Below are 19,850 nucleotides of genomic sequence, written 5' to 3'. Positions count from 1 at the left end.
AGGTCACTGGCCCTCATATGTGGGATCCGAACCGGGGCCCTCTGGCATCCCAAGCCAGTTCTTAACCATCACGCCACTCGGCCGGCCCTCAAATTTAATATTTTTGTACTTCAAATTATTTTGTATTTTTCTTCATGTTACCACTTACATTTTATACCTAGATATCTTTTTATTTGGGGAATTAGTTTTTCATTTCTACATCTAATTAATGATTGTTAGTGCAGAAAAAAAGTAATTTTCATATATCCCTCTTGTATCCAGCACCTTACTAAATTAACTTCACTGTTGCTTATTGTGGCAGTTTCCCTTCTGGGCACGGAAGAGTAAAAAAGACGGAATGTGTCTGCTGTCCTCCAGTTTACCATGTTTATGAGCGGAACGGAAAATGAGCAAAAAGAAATATCTTAAGCTATTGAGAAAATTAAAATGGTGACACATGACAGTACTACGGGCCTACGTGAGACAGGTAGTCAGGGAAGACATGCCACGGAGTAGGTGACACAGAGGATAAGGGATGAATGGAAGCACTTCCCGCTCAAGGGAGCAGCACGCAGTTGAGGTGACTTTCTACCAGGCTCCTTTCGGCCATTCCTCCCTTGCTGTTCTCTATGGAGCAGTACGCTGATCTTCTCTCCCCACCTCGCCTCTCTCTCAATCCTTGCCTTTGTGGCCCTCTGCGGCTGCGCCAAGGCCCTGCCCAATCGAAAACAGCTCACTGCTAAAAGGAATCCGGATTGGTCCCAAGCTCCAGAGGCTGCCAGGAAGGGGCGGGGCTTATGGTAGGTACTAAATATCTATCGGCCTGGCGGAAGTGCTGTGAGTTGTTGCCGGAAGTGAGAGGGTAGAGGTTATGATGGCGGCTGCGACTCTGGCCGAGGAGGTAAGTGCCACCGGCTCTACCCAGGGATTTTTTGTGGGAACGGTTCTCAGGGACGGCAGAGGTGGGAGGTGGAGAAGATACCTGGGTGCCGGGCCAGGGAGACCCAGACACTCTGGGATCCGGGTCGGCGGTGAGGGCCTGTCGGCGGGGAATCGGCCTGGGCAGTTCGGGGAGAAGCCGAGCGGCTCTGCCTCCAGCCGGTCCTCCTTGCCGCAGGTGCCCGTGGACAGCGCGGAGGAGGAGCAGCCCCTCGTGGCGGCGGAGGAGCTCGCCGCCCAGAAGCGCGAACAGAGACTGCGCAAATTCCGGGAGCTCCATCTTAAGCGGGTGAGTACTTCCGGAGGCTAGCTGAAACCTCTCGCCTGGCTAGGCTCGCGCGCGTTTGCACAGCGATGAGAAAGCCGCTCTAGCGCTCCTGAGAGACCCTCAGAGCTGGATGAAAGATCTAACCCGGTGGTTCTTAACCCTGGCAGCACATTGGAATCACTTTTGAAAGTAACACAAGCTTGCTGCAACCACCCTCCCTTACCCACATCTGATTTAACTTACCTGGGGTAGGTTTGGAAGTCTCTGTTACTAAGAGTCTCTGTTGCTAACATTTGCTGTATTATTCTAACTCTTCATTTTACCTAGGGAAATAATGTAGAGCTAGAGACTGGAGGAAACTTGTCCAGTGTTAATAAGAGCTGGTTGCCTCTTCTTTCGAAAGGAAACAGCAAATCTCTGAAAGTTTATAGTGTCAGTGGTTCAGCTAGTTAGTGGGGAACCAAATGAGTAAGGAAAGGCCTCGGCTCGTAAGTAGAGGAGACAACTTTATAGCTAGAAATTATATTGTGGTAAATGTCATGCTAGAGTTAGGAGCAAAGTGCCCTGTGAATGCAGAGGAGGAGAGATCATTAGTTTGGGAGGCTCCAGTGAGTGCCTCTTAGAAGAGGTGATACCTAAACTACTGTTTGAGAGATGAGTAAGATGTTATCAGACAAAGAAATTGAGGGAAAAATATCCAAGCAGAGAGAGCAAATGCAAAGGAAGAGAGTTCATAATTGGGATAAGAGTCCAGCAAACAACTGGCAGCAGATGGAGCTGAGAAAGAAAAAAGCAGCTCTTGACTCTTTCAGCTTGAAGTGATCTGACAGCTCGGCCATGGTTCCACAAGAACCCAATATCATTCTGACTATTGGAGTGAGACAGAAACAAGACTATTTAAACCACAGAAATGACCACACATCCCCATCTTGTGCTAATACCAGTGACTTTTACTACCAAATACAGCATTAGTCACAGCCCATTAATCCTGCCTCCTATATAAAAACTCAGGCTACCCAATCATAGAACACTCTGGGTTCTGACAGTGCTAATCCAAAGCACAACCATGCTTCCTTGAACCTTCCCCCTCTAGTCACCTGACACAAACACAAATCCTGTAACTAGCCTCTATAACACCCTCTCACTGAAATGCCTACAGTTCTCCATCGGTTTGCTCTCTCCTTCAGTGCAACAGACACAACTTTGTTTGACTACAGGTGTGTTCTTGGGGTCTTCAGCTGGAGGCCATTGCAGAGCCAAGAGCATGTGGGGATGGTAGTTGAGAAGAATATCTCTCTTTGACCCCAAAATTAATCTTAGAACGAATTAAACAAGCACATATATCTACTTGGATGGGCTGTATAAAGAACATGTTGTTGGAAATTAGGAGACATGACTTGCAGTTACATTTCTTTTAAAACATAATCTTTCATGGAGTAATTCAAATAGGAAATTCCTTTCATTTGTCGTAATGTAAACGGTTGAAATATTTAAAAAGAAGGGGGGGACTTGGAAAGGATTAGAGATATTAAGATGGATATTAAAGCCTCAGGCAAATTGAGGCTTTTTTCTTGAGTTAGTCAGGATTAAGAGAATTGAAAGTAGAACGTCTTTCTCATCATGTGATTTAATATTATCTCATGCCCTCTAAAGTCTTAAGTGCCACTGTAGTAGTCCTTCCCCACTTTGTGAAATTGTCCTATCCAATCTTAAGGAACCTACTCAAAGGGTCCACGCAGCTAATCAGAGGCAAAGCTGACGTTAATCCCCAGGCCGCTAGAGCAGCAAACCAGTGCAGCTCAACACATTTTTCTTTTTTTTTTTTTTTTTAAAGATTTTTATTGGGGAATTGGGGGGATGGGAACAGACAAGTTGCTGTCGTTTTGTTCTTCAGTCTAGTTGTGGAGGACGCTTCTTCACTGGCCCAAGTTGGCACCATCATTGCGCTCTTCCCCGGGCGAGGCAGATCAGTCGCAGGCTTCTGGATGGTTTCTTTTTTTTTTTTTAGCTGAGCCATCCTGCCACCTGTTGGCAGCTTAGTGGCAGCTCAGCTCTGACCGTCAATCAAACCAGGGACCCTGTTGCTCAGAGCTCAATCTCTTGAGCGAGTTATTAACCAACTGAGCCACTCAGTTGGCCCACAACACATTTTTCTTGACTGTATACAAGTGCAGACCTAATTAGGCTGTTCCTTTGCTTAAAATCCTTTGGTGGCACTCTGTTGCTTTTAGGATAAAATGGGGTGCCCTTACCTGAACCTCAAAGAAGACAAGATTTGTTTGGGTTGATTTTCATGTTTCAGCTGATGAACTTTTTGTGTTGCGGTTTTAGAATGAAGCTCGTAAATTAAATCACCAGGAAGTTGTGGAAGAAGATAAAAGACTTAAGTTACCCGCAAATTGGGAAGCCAAAAAAGCTCGTTTGGAATGGGAACTACAGGAAGAGGAAAAGAAAAAGGTTAGGAACTCCTGCTATCTTCATAAGTGGGTTACTCAATCTTTCTGTTGTATTAAGACAGAACATGGTTTTGTATACTTGCTCTGGAGCTAGACTGCTAGAGTTCAGATCCTGGCTTTGCATTTTACTAGCTGTAACACTTTGGGTAAGTTGTTTAATGTCTCTGTGCCTCTGCTTTCTCATCTGTAAAATGGGGACTATAATAATAATTATTTGAGTTAGTTATGAATTAAATGAGTCAATGCATGTAAAATATTTAAAACAGGGCCTGACGCCTACTAAACATTCAATAAGTATTATTTTTTTTAAATCACTGTGCTTGCTCCTTTTATACCATAGCAGATTCCTGAATTTTCTTCTGTTAATAGTAATTTAAAAAGTATTATCTCTTTATTCAGCCTTTCTTCATTTAAAAAAGATCAAGTGCTTCTACTATAATTGTAGGTTTCAGCTTTTTTCCTTTTTGTTTTTCTTAGGAATGTGCAGCAAGAGGGGAAGACTATGAGAAAGTGAAGTTGCTAGAGATCAGTGCAGAAGATGCAGAGAGATGGGAGAGGAAAAGGAAGAGGAAAAACCCCGATCTGGGATTTTCAGGTAAAATTGGCTTTTACTTTATTAACTGGGCCTGTTAGATAAGCATTGCCTTCAGTGTGACTGGTTTGTGAAAAGATACGCCCCTTGATGGAATATTCTCCCCAAGAGGCATAAACCCAAGAAAAATACAAATGTCTCATAGGGCAGAACTAAAGGCTGTACTTCAGTCAGCTGGAGTTTTTCATTCTCTGTGGTAACATTAATCAAAGTTTGTATTATCAGCATCTGCAAAATAGAGGTTATGCTTAGATTGATATCTTGTGCATATAGTATTAATAATAATTTTGATTTTTCTCTGAATTAGTAATGACCAAGCAAGAAAATATATTACCTCTGATTCTCGTTTTATTTTTAGATTATGCTGCTGCCCAGTTACGCCAGTATCATCGTTTGACCAAACAGATCAAACCTGACCTGGAAACATATGAGACACTGAGAGAAAAGCAGTAAGTTGACAGGATTAATGCAACTTTTTTTTTCATCCGATAGTGATATAGATGTATGTGTATGTATACATATGCACACACATATGTAAGAACACACTTTATTTAATGCTTAGGTATGGCTTATCAACAACTGTCTTAGAAAGATTTTTGGTTTTGACAACACTGTTGCTCACTCCCCAGCAGTTAAGCTAACCTCCTGGTTGTCTTTCTAGCTGGGCATTCTAAGACCGGGCGTTGAAGTGTTGAACACCCAGATCATCACAGTTACTCAGATATTGTAGGAGGGAGAATGCTTTATTGCCGGATGGGTGAACTTTCTCTGTGAAGGACCAGATAGTAAATATTTTAGGCATTGTGGGCTATACGGTCTCTGTCACAACTACTTAACTCTGCTGTTGTGATGTGAAAGTAGACTTAGAGGATACATAAACAAATGGGTGTGGCTGTGTCCCAATAAAACAGCAGAAACAAGTGGCAGAGTTTGCTGACCCTGCTTTAGTGGAAAGAGACCTAGAACGAAGTCCTTCTGGCCCTTGGCTCTTTCACTTGTAGAATGAAGGTGGAGTAAGTGATTTCTTAAGTCCCTTCCAATTCTGTCTTTTCTTTCTTTAAAAAAAAAGCTAAGGTAGGATCCCCCAGTAAATATATGTATATGTTTTCTCTCTCATCTTGAATAGCTGTTTAGTTTCAAATTTGAAAATGTGGAGGGAGCACTTGTAGTGTTACTATAAGTCCATTTTGCTGTCTTTTAGTGGAGAAGAGTTTTTTCCAACATCCAACAGTCTTCTTCATGGAACACATGTGCCTTCCACACAGGAAATTGATAGGATGGTCACAGATCTGGAAAAACAGTAAGTACTCATTAGAGCAACCTGAAATTGTAAATGCTTAATGGTGAAATGGACGTAAAGAGCGTAGAATGAATTGACTAGACAAATATTATATTTACTGATTTCTGACTTAGCATCTAGTCATTTTGGGAACAGACAACAAGGATGAGTTGAGTCCATATGATTTGGAATGGAGAAGCAAAATATTGATGAAATTGAATTGTTATATGAGTAATTAAAGCAGGGAAACATCTAAAGAAAATTATTCTTTAAGAACTTTTAACAATCATTGTGCTATTTGATTTGAAGAAGTAAGAATGTTCTAGTAAATGTACCTCTGTTATATTTGTGTTTCTTTTTTTTTTTTTTTTAGTTTCAGATGTACAAAACAACATAATCATTATTTATTTACACCCCTTGCAAAGTGGTAACCCCACCACGTCTACTGTCCATCTGACACCATACATACTATTATAATACCATTGACTATATCCCCTATGCTGTACTTTAAATATATTGGGTTGTTGGAAAAATCATGATGTATTTTTTCTATGTTTTCGTTGCAAAAATGCATCATGACTTTTCCGACAACCCAATATATATTTAATTACAGTTGGCACTCAATATTATTTTATATTAATTTCATATGTACAGTGCAGTGGTTAGACATTTATATAATCTATGAAGTGATCCCCTTCCCCGATAAATCCAGTACCCAACTGACACCCTACAACATTATTGATTATATTCTCCATACTGTGTTTCATATCTCTGTGACTATTATGTGACTACCAATTTGGACTTCCTAATCCCTTCATGTTTCTCATCCAGCCCCCCAAACCCTCCATCAAGCAACCATCAGTTCTCTGTATGTATGAGTCTATTTCTGTTTTGTTTGTTTGTTTATTTTGGTTTTTAGATTCCACATAAAGTGAGATCGTGTGTTATTTGTTTTTCTCAGTCTGATTTATTTCACTTAGCATAATACCCTCTAGGTCCATCCATGTTGTTAGAAATGGTAAGATTTTATTATTTTTTTATGGCAGAGTAATACTTCATTGTATAAATGTACCACAATTTCTTTATCAGTTGTCTGTCGATGGACATTTTGGTTGTTTGCCTTGGCTATTGTGAATAGTGCTGCAGTAAACATAGGGGTGCATATATATTTTTCTTGAATTAGTGTTTTGGATTTCTTTGGATAAATACCCAGGAGTGGAATTGCTGGGTCATAAGATAGTTCTATTTTTTATTTTTTGAGGAACCTCCATACTGTTTTCCATAGTGGCTGCACCAATTTGCAATCCCACCAACAGTGCAGGAGGGTTCTCTCTTCTCCACATCCTTGCCAGCACTTGTTTGTTGATTTATTGATGACAGCCATTCTGACAGGAGTGAGGTAGTATCTCATTGTGGCTTTCATTTGGATTTCTATGATGATTAGTGACGTTGAACAACTTTTCATATGTCTGTTGGCCATCTGTGTGTCCTCTTTGGAGAAATGTTTATTCAGGTCCTCTGTCCATTTTTTAAAAATTGGTGTTTTTGGTTTTTTTGGTGTTGAGTTATATGAGTTTTTTTTTTTTAATTTTGGATATTAATCCCTTATCAGATGTATCATTGGCAAATGTCTTCTCCCATTCAGTAGGATGTCTTTTTGTTTTGTTGATGGTTTCCTTTGCTGTGAAAAAACCTTTTAGTTCGATATAGTCCCATTTGTTTATTTTTTCTTTTGTGTACTTTGCCCGAGGAAAAACATTACTAAGGGTAATGTCTGAGAGTTTACTTCCTATATTTTCTTCTAGGAGTTTTATGGTTTCGGGTCTTACATTTAAGTCTTTAATCCATTTTGAGTTTATTTTTGTATATGGCGTAAGAAGGTTGTCCAGTTTCATTTTTTGGCATATATATGTCCAGTTTCCCCCATCACCATTTATTAAATAGATTGTCTTTATCCCAGTATAAATTCTTGCTTCCTTTGTCATAGATTAAATGACCATATACCCCTCCCCCAATTAAACAACAACAACAACACCTTAATTAAATAAATAAGTAAATGACCATATAGTCATGGATTTATTTCTGGGCTCTCTATTCTGTTCCATTGGTCTATGTGTCTGTTTTTATGCCAGTACCATGCTGTTTTGATTACTATTGCCTTGCAGTATAATTTGATATTAGGTAGTGTGATACTTCCAGCTTTGTTATTCTTTCTTAGGATTGCTGTGGCTATTTGGGGTCTTTTATGGTTCCATATAAATTTTAGGATTGTTCTAGTTCTGTGAAAAATGCCATTGGTATTTTGATAGGGATTGCATTGAATCTACAAATTGCTTTGGGTAGTATGGACATTTTAACTATATTGTTCCTATCCATGAGCATGGTATATGTTTCTGTTTATTTGTATCTTCTTTAATTTCTCTCTTCAATATCTTATAATTTTCTGAGTATAGGTCTTTTACTTCCTTGGTTAAATTGATTCCTAAGTATTATATTTTTTTATGCAATTGTAAATGGAATTGTTTCAGAATTTCTCTTTCTGATAGCTCATTATTGGTGTATAAAAACGCAGCTGATTTCTGAGTATTTTACTAAATTCATTTATCAATTTTAATAGTTTTTTGGTGGAATCTTTGGGCTCTTTATTATTTTATTTTATTTTATTTTTTTTTTTAGCTGAGCCATCCTGCCACCTGCTGGCAGTTCAGCGGCAGCTCAGCTCGGGCTGGACTCAAACCACTGTTGCTCAGAGCTCAAACCTTTGAGCAAGCTCTTAACCAACTGAGCCACTCAGCCAGCCCTGGGCTCTTTATATATAGTATCATGTCATCTACAAATAATGACATGTTTACTTCTTCCTTTCCCATTTGGATGCCTTTTTTATTTATTTTTTGCTTGTCTGATTGCTGTGACTAGTACTTCCACTACTATGTTGAATAAAAGTGATGCAAGTGGGCATCTTATCTTGTGTCTGATCTTAAGGGAGAATGTTTTTAGCTTTTCCCCATTGAGTCTGATATTAGCTGTGGGCTTGTTGAGATGTGTTCCCTCTATTCCAATGTTACTGAGAGTTTTTATCGTATATGGGTGCTGGATTTTGTCAAATGTTTTTTCTGCATCTGTTGATATGACCATATGATTTTTATTTTTCATTTTGTTTATGTGGTGTATCACATTAATTGATTTGCAGATATTGAAACAAACTTGCATACCAGGAGTGAATCCCACTTGATTGTGGTGTAAGATCTTTTTAATGTATTTGTTAATATTTTGTTGAGGATTTTTGCATCTATGTTCATTAGGGATATTGGCTTATAGTTTTCTTTCTTTCTTTTTTTTTTTTTGTAATGTCTTTGCCTGGTTTTGGAATCAGAGTAATGGTGGCCTCATAAAATGAGCTTGGGAGCCTTCCCTCCTCTTGAATTTTTTGGAATAGTTTGAGAATAGGAATTAATTTTTTTTTTTTTTTAAAGATTTTATTGGTGACTTGGGGGAAGGAATAGACAAGTTGCTGTCCTTTTGTTCTTCAGTTTAGTTGTGGAGGACGTCGCTTCACTGGCCCATGTTGGTATTGTGATCATTGTGTTCTTCCTGGCAGAGGCAGTCGGTCGCCAGCCATTGGAAGGCCACTTACGGCCGCTCATGCTGGCTGCCGGCCACTCACGGTAGTTTATGGCAGCCCACTGCAGCCTACGCCATCGCCGGCGACTCATGGCAGTCCAGCTCCAGGTTGAACTGTTGTTGTTCACCATCTTAAGCTGTAGAGGCTGCAGCGTCACTGGCCCATGTGGGATCTGAACCATTGGCCCTGCTGCTCAGAGCTGGCGCTCCTAAGCCAACTCTTAACCAACAAGCCACGCGGCCCGCCCCTATTAATTCTTTTTTGAATGTTTGGTGAAATTCACCTGTGAAGCCATCACGTCCAAACTTTTGTTTGTTGGGAGCTTGTTGATTACTGATTCAGTATCATTGGTAGTAATCAGTCTGTTCAGAGTTTTTGTTTCTTCTTTTTTTCATTTTTAAACTTTTTTTTGTAAACTTTATTGGGGAACAATGTGGGTTTTTTTTTTGGGGGGGAACAGTGTGTTTTTTTCCAGGACCCATCAGCTCCAAGTCAAGTTGTCTTTCAACCTAGTTGTGGGGAGGGGGCACAGCCCACCATCCCATGTGGGAGTTGAACCGGCAACCTTGTTGTTAAAAGCATGCGCTCTAACCAACTGAGCCAGCTGGCCGCCCTTTTTGTTTCTTCTTGATTCAGCCTTGGAAGATTGTATGCGTCTAGGAATTTATCCATTTTTTTCAGATTGTCTAATTTGTTGGCATGTAGCTCATAGTAATAAAATTTTTTTGTATTTCTGTAATTTCATTTTCATTAGTCTCAAGGTCTCTTTTGATTTCTTCCTTGATCTCATTGTTGACCTGTTCATTATTTAGTTATATGTTATTTAGTTTCCACGTGTTTGTGTATTTTTCAGTTTTTTTTCTTGTAATTGATTTCTAGTTTCACACCATTGTGGTCACAGAAGCTTGACATTTCAGCCTTCTTAAATTTATTGAGACTTGTTTTGTGAGCTAACATATGGCTTGTCTTGGAAAATGTTTTATGTGCATTTGAAAAGAATGTATATTCTTCTACTTTGGGGTGAAATGCTCTAAAAATATCAATTAAATCCATCTGGCCTACTGTGCCATTTAAGCCTGTTTCTGTGTTGATTTTCTGTCTGGAAGATCTGTCCATTGGTGTCAGTGGGGTGTTAAAGTCCCCTACTATGATTGTGTTACTGTTGATCTCTGCCTTTGTGTCGGTCAGTATTTGCTTTATATATATAGGTGATCCTATGTTAGGTGCATAAATGTTTACTAGGGTGATGTCCTCTTGTTGGATTGATCCCTTTATCATTAGGTAATGTCCTTTTTTGTCTCTTACTATAGTCATTTTAAAGTCTAATTTTGCCCAATGTAAATATTGTTACTCCAGCTTTTTTCTCATTTCCATTTGTGTGAAATATCTTTTCCCATCCCTTTACTTTCAGTCTGTGTCTTTCGATCTGAGGTGGGTCTCTTGTAGACAGCATGTGCAAGGGTCTTGTTTTCTTATCCACTCAGCTACCCTTGTCTTTTGAATCAAAGCTTTTAATCCATTTACGTTTAAAGTGATTATTGACTGGTACGTACATACTTATTGCTATTTTGTTACTCATATATATATTTTTAAAGATTTTTATTGGGGAATTGGAGGGATGGGAATAGTGCTGGGGAATTGGGGGAAGGGGAACAGACAAGTTGCTGTCGTTTTGTTCTTCAATCTAGTTGTGGAGGACGTTGCTTCACTGGCCCAAGTTGGCACCATCATTGCGCTCTTCCCGAGTGAGGCAGATCAGTCGCCGGCTTCTGGACGGCCGCTCACTGCGGCTGCTGGCCGCTCACGCTGGCTGCTGGCTACACACAGTAGCCCATGGCAACCCACTGCAGCAGAGGCTGCAGCCTACGCCATCGCTGGCAACTCATGGCAGTCCAGCTCCAGGTTGAGCTGTTGTTCAGCATCTTAGCTGTAGAGGGCAGTGTCACTGGCCCTCATATGTGGGATCTGAACCGGGGCCCTCTGGCGTCCCAAGCCAGCTCTTAACCATCGCACCACTCGGCTGGCCCTGTTACTCATATTTTTCATCTTCGTTTGTTTTCTCCTTTCTTCTGCTTAAGAAGTCCTTTTAACATTTCTTGTAATACAGGTTTGTGGTAATGAATTCCTTTTGCTTTTGCTTGTCTGGGAAGCTTTTTATCTCTCCTTCAATTTTAAATTATAGCTTTACTGGATGGAGTAGGCGTGGTTTTAGGCCCTTGTTTTTCATCACTTTGAATATTCCCTGCCACTCCCTTCTGACCTGCAAGGTTTCTGTTGAGAAATCAACTGATAGTCTTATGGGAGCTCCCTTGTAAGGAACTAAGTAGTTGTCTTTCTCTTGCTGCTTTTAGGATTCTGTCTTTTCTTTAACCTTTGCCATTTTAATTATGATGTGTCTTGGTGGGGCCTGTTTGGGTTCATCTTGTTTGGGTCTCTGTGCTTCCTGAGCTTCTATGTCTATTTCCTTCACCACGTTAGGGATTTCAGTCATTATTTCTTCCAGTAATTCTTGAACCCTTGCTTCCTTTCTTCTCCTTCTGGTACTCCTATGATGTGAATGTTGTGATTCTTGATGTTGTCCCAGATCTTCTGCTTTATCAAATCTGTTGATTCCTTCTAGTGTATTTTTCATTTCAGTTATTATATTCTTTATTTCTGACTGGTTCTTTTTTATGGTTCCTATGTCCTTCTTTATGCTTGCTATCTCTTTGTTGAAATTCTCACTAAATTAGTTAATCACTGATAAAAATCAGTCTTTTAAACCCTGTCTCTGGTAGGTTGGTTGCCTCCATTTCATTTAGTTCTATTTCATGTGGTTTCTCCTGTTCTTTTATTTGGGACATAGTTCTTTGTTTTCTCATTCTGGCTGCCTCTATGTGTTTGCTTCGGTGTATTAGGTAGATGTCCTGTGTCCCTCAGTCTTTGCTGGATGGCCTTATGTAGTAGGTGTCCTGTGTGGTCCAGTGGTGCGGTCTCCCTGACCACCTGTGTGTGTGTGTTTCAGGAGTGTCTCTTGTGGGTGTTGTGTGTGTTCTCCTGTTGTAGTTGTGCCTTGATTGCTTTTGGGCGTGTCAGTGGGTGGAATTGACTCCCAGGCTGGCTGACTGTGAGGATAGACTATACCCACAGTGTATGAGCTGCTGTGTAGGGGCTGATCCCTCACAGGAGGATTTGCCCCCATGGGCTCTTGTGCTTGTTGAGACCCCGCTTTTGGGTGTGCTGCTTATGGGGCTAACCAGATAGTGCTCTAGTGTGGTCTGAAGCTGGCTTCTGGGTGTGTTGTTTCTGGTGCCTCTTGGGAGGGGCTCCCATGCAGGCCAATTTCAGCCTTGCATGTTTCTGGCCCACAGCTACCTGGTAGGAGCTACAAAGCTGTGTGTGGTTGGCTGCTGCCTGTGCTGGACCTGGAGGCATGTGGGGGGTGGCTTTGCTGTGTACTGAGGCTGGCTACCACTAGTAGTGGGCCTGAGGCAGCTTGGAAAAAGGCCCCCTAGTCCTATTGCCATGTGTCAGTTGCCCGTAAGGTCCAGGGATGGAAGAGCCTCCTTAAGTGCATGGGCTGGGCTGGTTGACCTGGTGTTGAGAGTGATGCAGCAGTAGCGAGGTGGGGCGGGGTGCCAGGGAGTCACGATGTGGCATGTGGTTTCTTATAAAGTTAATGCAGATTCAGTTCTTCTGCCAGTGCCTGGCCTATGACTACTGTGCACAGCACCCTGAGAACACCTCAGCCAGCTAGCACTCTCCTCGGGGCAGTGCCTGGCCTGTGACCATTTCGTGAAATGCCCTTAGAACACGGCAGCCAGCCACCGCTTGCCTCAGGCTTGCAAAACCCTGAGAGCTACGAAAGTGTGGCTGTGGCTCAGATTTTAGGTCACTGTCTATCACCAGAACCTCCCTGGGCCATTGTGGGCTATCTGTTGCTATAAAAGTCCTCTGTGGCTTGTGGGACGGAACCAGCCACCCAGATGCCCAGAGTGCCCCTGGCAGTGTAGCTCTAGGTGGGCGGTGCAGGGTTCCAGGGAGCTAAAGCAGGTAGCTGGTGGTTTCTACAAAGTCAGTGCAGCCTCGGCTCCTGTACTGGTGCTGAGCCTGCGACCACCCTGCAAAAACACCCTGAGAAAACCACAGTAAGCCACCACCTGTCTCAAGCCCGCAAGTTCCTGAGAGCTATCCAAGAGAGACTGAGGCACAGGTCTTGGGTTACTGCCCACCAGCTAACGTTTTCTGGGCTGCTGCTGGCCATCCACCGCTGCAAAAAGGCTTCTGCAGCCTGTGGGGCAGGGCCAGCAGCCCAGCGGTCAAGAGTGTCGCAGGCAATGTAGCATGAGCTGTGTTGGGGTGGGGACCCAGGGCATCGTCAAGGCAGTGCACACACATGGATTCCACCAGAGCAATGCGGTCCCGGACTTGGCCCTTTGGGGGAGGGCTTAACACTGAAAAGATGGTGCCCACCTGTAGGCCACACGTGTGTCAGGCTCCACATAGGGACATTAGTGGCTCCTGACCCTCCAGCTCCTGTCCAAATGCCACACAACTCAGCCCTTCCTCAGGAGGTCCCTGGGCCTCCTGAGCTGCCGCCCCTCCACCAGCGACGAGGTGAATGCCCGCAAGTGAGGGAATTTGTGTGCAGGTTCTATAAGAGAGCATCGGGGTTTCCAGCTGCCCTCTGCCCCACTGAGATGGGCAGAGTCCTCGCTGATTTTCACTGCCAGATGCCATGGGAGCTCCTCTTCCTGGCACAATTCCCTGTGCTGGGGAGCCCGGTGTGGGGCTGGGACCCCTCCCTCTTCAGGGGGGATCTCTGCCACCAAGGTGTCCCTTCTGGTGTTCAACCACCATCGGTGGGCTTGGGGTCAGCCGTTTTGTGTCTCCCCTTACTCCTCCCAGTCTCTATGAGACCTCTTGTTTATATCCTTAGTTATAGGGGTTCAGCTAGTCTTCAGATGATTCTTGAGGTTGATTTTCTGTAATTTATTTGTAATTTTGGTGTGATTCTGGTGTGCAGTAGGCATAGCATTTACCTAATCGTCATCTTGGACCCCTCTCCTATTTGTGTTTCTTAATACTGATAGGGGTGAATATTAGGCAGAGCAAAATGAATTTATATTTTAGGAGTTAATATATGTGAAGTATTAAGAATAGTGTCTGTTAGATACTGTGCACTCCATTCTTATCAGTTGTGGTTATTAATATGATTATAATAATCTTCTAAGTAATACTTAATGTGTCCTGTTTCTAATGTTATCATTGCTTTTTTGGAAGCATTCTGAAGGTGAGTTTGTATATTTACTGAATTTTCATGGTTCTTAACCCAGGGTTGTGCTGTTAATTAGCAGTTTTAACTTGATCTTGATGACCCTCCCATCAAGTGTGTTGTTATTCTAAGTGTACTGATTCTATTAACTATTTGGCCGTGTTTTATTAAGATGAAAAAAGAAGGTAAATTTTGAATTTTGTAAATTGTTTTTTTCCCCAGAATTGAAAAACGAGACAAATATAGTCGGAGACGACCTTACAATGATGATGCAGATATCGACTACATTAATGAAAGGAATGCTAAATTCAACAAGAAGGCAGAAAGGTTCTATGGGAAATATACAGCTGAAATTAAACAGAATTTGGAAAGAGGAACAGCCGTCTAATCTCCTTCAGGAACTGCTTTTAGAAGCTTAAGAATGGAGTGAAAATTTCTGCTAGCATATTGAGGGTCTCTTCACAGTTATACAAATAAACCAGAATTCAGTCTATGCCTTCCCACTCAGCATTTAAAAATAAATGTTTTTTTCATACATGTATACTTCCGTGTATATTTCTAAATGTTTGTGCTTGGATATAAAATGTATTTCTTGTAGTGTACTTGTTTTGTAATAATCTACTTTGTATAAATTCTATTATATTATTTTTCTATGTATTTTAAATGTGCGATTGTTTAATCTTTGAAGCATTTTGGGCTTAAGAGTCATAAATGCAGTCATTGTCACTTTGAAAAATGTTATGAATTTGACAGAATCTAGAGCTGGGCTCAGGAGTCATTTGAGGTTGTAGACTCTGAAGCTCAGGACAGTGATGAGGAGGTGGCAGTGGCTACTGGATGCTAGTGCAGGCCCCACTGAGGGCTGCTTATGACCAAGTTCAGGAAGTTACAGAACTATTCTGTGAATATTGACATGTATTGTTCCTTTTTTTTTTTTTAAAGATTTTATTGGGGAATTGGTGAAGGGGAACAGACAAATGGGGGAGGGGAACAGACAAGTTGCTGTCCTTTTGTTCTTCAGTCTAGTTGTGGAGGACGTTGCTTCACTGGCCCGTGTTGGTATTGTGATCATTGTGCTCTTCCCGGGCAAGGCAGATCAGTAGCCGGCTGTTGGACAGTGGCTCACGGCAGCTCACGCTGGCTGCCGGCCACTCACGGTAGCTCAAGCGAGCCCATTGCAGCCCTGCTGCAGCCTATGCTGTTGTTCACCATCTTAACTGTAGAGGCCTCAGCATCACTGGTCCCTCATGTGGGATCGAACTGGCGGCCCTGCTGCTCAGAGCTGGCGCTCCCAAGCTAACTCTTAACCAACGAGCCACTCGGCCGGCCCTACTGTTCCCTTTTTAAAAAGCAAATACCTTGTGGAATAAAATTCCTACTAAACCCTCTGCTTATCATTTAAAAAATATTTGTATATCTACACACACATACATGCTTCCATTCCACAAACATTAAAATTTTTTTATTATGGGAAATTCCAAACATAGTCAAAAGAAGACTGAATAATACAGTGAGTCCCGTATACCCAATACCCATCTTCAGTATCATCGTCTCGTGGCCAATATTGCTTCATCTTTATTTCTACCCACTTTCCCTTCCACGACTCCCATGTTATTTGAAGCAAATACTAGATGTATAATTTCATCTATAAATATATCAGTATGTATCTAAAAGATAAATAGTTAAAAAAACACAATCCTATTATCTCAGCAAGAGCTTATCTTATTCAAAGTCCAGAGAGAGACATTGGTATAATTTTTCCTATGTGTTGACTAAATCGCTAAATACCTAATTAGGACATTCTAAAGAGAAATCTGAAACTCAGAAAATTTCACATATATTTCAGCTTTAGTGTTTAAAGCCAATTTAACATTTAAGACCACTGGTGATTAATTATTCCCTTTTTAAATTTATGTGGCCCTTTCTGTTCTCAGTTCTCTCAACATTTCTGTGTGTAATTAATCAGGTTTGGTCACTGGGCCTTGATGCTACCTCTGAAAATATATCAAATATATTTCTATTCCCATTTCCACTACCTTAGTTCAAATCTTTGATCTTGGAAGTTGCAACAGCCTTAAAAACTTTAACTTCAAAAAATTGTCAAATAGGGCCGGCAGAGTGCGATGGTTAAGAACTGGCTTGGGATGCCAGAGGGCCCCGGTTCGGATCCCACATATGAGGGCCAGTGACACTGCCCTCTACAGCTAAGATGCTGNAGCATCTTAGCTGTAGTGTCACTGGCCCTCATATGTGGGATCCGAACCGGGGCCCTCTGGCGTCCCAAGCCAGCTCTTAACCAATGCGCCACTCGGCCGGTCCAATCTTGGTTTGTTTTAAGGACCAGCAGAGATGTCCTCTTTCTGCCAATTTGAAGCTTTGAAGAGAAAGGCAACCCGGAAGCTTTGAAACCCCCTTCCCACAGCCTGGCCCTACTTCTCCAAGCTCTTTCCAGACGCCCATTGCTTATGCAGGATTAATTTTGCGCTCTCCCTGGGTTGCTTCTCCAATCCAAGGCAGAGTCAAAATACAGTTTCTCACAAATGACAACTATTTGCAGAACCCAGGGATCTGAGGACCAGAGGTCCCACCTGACTTTTTGCTACAATAGAACCAGCACATGTCACCAAATCATTAAAAACAAAACAAAACAAAACTCATCTGTAAAGATGTTCATGTTCTGGATGTACAGTTTAGCTTTGGATTCAGTCTTGTCTCTGTGGATGAGGTTGTCAGATTTTTGTTTCAAATCCTACAGGCTGCAGGGACCACAAGAAACTGGAAGATACTGACAGCCTCTCAACTGGATAAACCCTCTGTGTGTATGTGGTGTTTGTGTGTGTGTGTGAGGGCCCCGGTTCGGATCCCACATATGAGGGCCAGTGACACTGCCCTCTACAGCTAAGATGCTGAACAACAGCTCAACCTGTAGCTGGGCTGCCGTGAGTCGCCAGGAACGGCGACTGATCTGCCTCGCCCGGGAAGAGCACAATGACGGTGACAACTTGGGCCAGTGAAGCAACGTCCTCCACAACTAGACTGAAGAACAAAAAGACAGCAACTTGTCTGTTCCCCTTTCCCCAATTCCACAGCGCTGTTCCCATCCCCCCAATTCCCCAATACAAATCTTAAAAAAAAAATTGTCAAATAGATTTGAGCAATGTTTTTAAAAGAATAATTCACTATGAGCCAGCAGGGTTTGTTCCTAAGAATGCAGGAGTAGCTGCTTGGAGACTTGTTAGTTGCTTGTCCAATATCAATTCTTGTTTTCTTCGTTGCCAGTGAGAACCCTGATTTTTTGTGAATTTGTAAAATTCCTGACTAAACGCTTGCTTCCCCAGACTGACTGACAGGTGGTCAAATGTTATAGTTCTGGCTAACACTACACAATCTAATTTATTTTGCTTCCCTGATAGGGGAATTGCCATTCTCTGCGTCCCTCTTCCTTCTTCCTGCTTAGCTCACATACATGAGGCCTGGAGTTGTAGCAGCCTTTTTGTGCCGTGAAGTAACAAGCATGAGGACAAAAGTCAATGTGTTGAAGAGAGTGAAGCAGGCAGGTCCCTGCTGGCATCCCTGAGCAGCTGCACCAGCCCTAGGTGCTATCTCTCAGCTTCCTGTCTTATGACACTGAGTAAATTTATGACCAGTGCATGGTTCAATGTCAGGACATCTGTCAACAAATGTTGTAGATACGAAAATCCACTCTAGAAATAATCGCCTAGAAATGGAGATGGGGAGAAATAGTACAGTTACAGTAATAAAAATTCACATTTGGACACATTTAATGAGCAGACAGTATCTATGTGAAGAAAATTATAAAATCTAATTGAAAGAGTAAACAGGAGTCTTCTACTTCCAACCAAGATAGAGTTACAGGGAACAGATTTACCTTGCTGCTTGAAACAGCCAAAAAATTTAAAAATAGCATATATGAAGCAACAGTTTTCAAGATACTGGGAACCAAGGCAAGGGAGGCTGGTGACCCCTGAGAGAGGAAACAGGTGTAGCCCTGTGATCGCTCCAGCTTACGGCCTTTAGAGAACTTCCAGGCTGTGGCACATGAAGGGAGACAACAGGCACAGCTCAGTGGTTCCCTTAGTTGAGGGGATAGAGCTGAAAATCTGGGGAGACGGCAAGAGCTCACAGTTCAGAGAGCTGGAGAGGAGGGAGCTGCACACAGATGAGTCAGCAGAGGGTCTCCAGGTATGAGGCAGAGTCCGGATCAGCATGTGAGTGAGGAAAGAACCACCTGAAAGGATTAGAGGGAACAGCGCCTGGCACTCTTGGGAGCCCAGGACTAGTACTTCTCTACCAGCCTCAGTCCTGGAGAGTAATGTCTTGTCTAAACACTGTTTGGGTCTTGCCTAAAGATCTTAAAAGTTAAGACCTGAAAGAATCAAGCTTTCTAAGTAATTTATATCCTAGAACAAGATCAAGAATAATTATATAAAAACAAGCCACAGAAATATCCAGTACCCAACAACATCAAATTCACAGCGTCCAGCATCTAATCAGAGAAACAGGAAAATAGGACTCCTAATGAGAAGAAAAATTAAACTGACCAAGAGCTGACAGATATTCAAATGAAGAGACAAAGAAATCAAAACAGTTATAACTTGACTCTTACTCCACATGGTCAAGTTGAGACGTGAAGATGATAAATACCCACACTGACCTAGACAAGACCACTACGTGTCTGAGATGAAAAATACTCTGGATGGGCTTAACCTGACTGCTGCTGAGTCCCTATTGCTTATTCAAAGGGAGCAGGGACAGTGGCCCTGTCCATCTCCCCATTGCAGCAGTCCTGGCTGGGCTTTGCTCCTCTTAACAGTGCTCCTTTCTCCTGCCCCTGCCCATCAGGGCGGTGCTGCCTCCCCACTGGCCCTCTTTCTCCAAAGCTGTGACATCTTAGCGGTGGCACCTTCCTCACTGGCTCATCTATTTCAAAGGCCGTTTCAGAGAAGTGGAGCTTAATTATTGCTTGACTCAACTGTGTTTTCTCACGTGGGAGGCCCAGTTGAACAGTTTCCTGCCAGGCGGTGAGGCTGACCATAGCAAAATGATCTCTCATAATTAATTGTAGTGTAGCAGTGTTCTGGGCTGGCTCTGGAGTAAGTTTACCCCCACTGGAGTCCTCTTAAGGCCTTAGTAAAATGGGGCAATAATAGCACTAACTGCGCAGGATTGTGTTGTTATTAAGTGAACAATCCACGCAGAGCACTTAGCGTGGTGGGCTGGTGCAGAGCAAATGCCCATGGCATGTTGGTAGTTCCTGTGATCGTCGTCACGTCCTCCAATAGGACTCTCTCTTGCTCCTTTCTCAGGGCAAGAAGCACTGCAATAGCCAGTGAAAGCATGGAATGCCAAACAGCCTGTATTCAAATGTCAGTTCTTCCGTTTGCCAGGCAAAATATCTCAGGCAAGTCACCCGTATTAGTCTGCTAGGGCTGCCATAACA

At 42.4% G+C, this 19,850-nt stretch overlaps 1 protein-coding gene across 1 annotated transcript; it reads left to right on the top strand.

The window, feature by feature from the left end:
• Positions 1 to 801: 801 nt before the first annotated feature.
• Positions 802 to 14,930, top strand: SYF2 (SYF2 pre-mRNA splicing factor). The gene is made up of 7 exons (XM_019650122.1): positions 802 to 880; positions 1,097 to 1,207; positions 3,518 to 3,643; positions 4,120 to 4,237; positions 4,593 to 4,683; positions 5,436 to 5,534; positions 14,612 to 14,930. The coding sequence occupies exons 1-7, from the start codon at positions 851 to 853 to the stop codon at positions 14,775 to 14,777; spliced, it is 741 nt and encodes a 246-aa protein (XP_019505667.1). The 5' UTR covers positions 802 to 850; the 3' UTR covers positions 14,778 to 14,930.
• The last annotated feature ends 4,920 nt before the right edge of the window (positions 14,931 to 19,850 follow it).

Source organism: Hipposideros armiger, unplaced genomic scaffold (assembly GCF_001890085.2).
Source record: "Hipposideros armiger isolate ML-2016 unplaced genomic scaffold, ASM189008v1 scaffold_138, whole genome shotgun sequence".
NCBI lineage: Eukaryota > Metazoa > Chordata > Mammalia > Chiroptera > Hipposideridae > Hipposideros > Hipposideros armiger.
The sequence above is the reverse complement of the archived record's forward strand: the minus strand, read 5'-3'. Positions and strand labels throughout refer to the sequence as shown.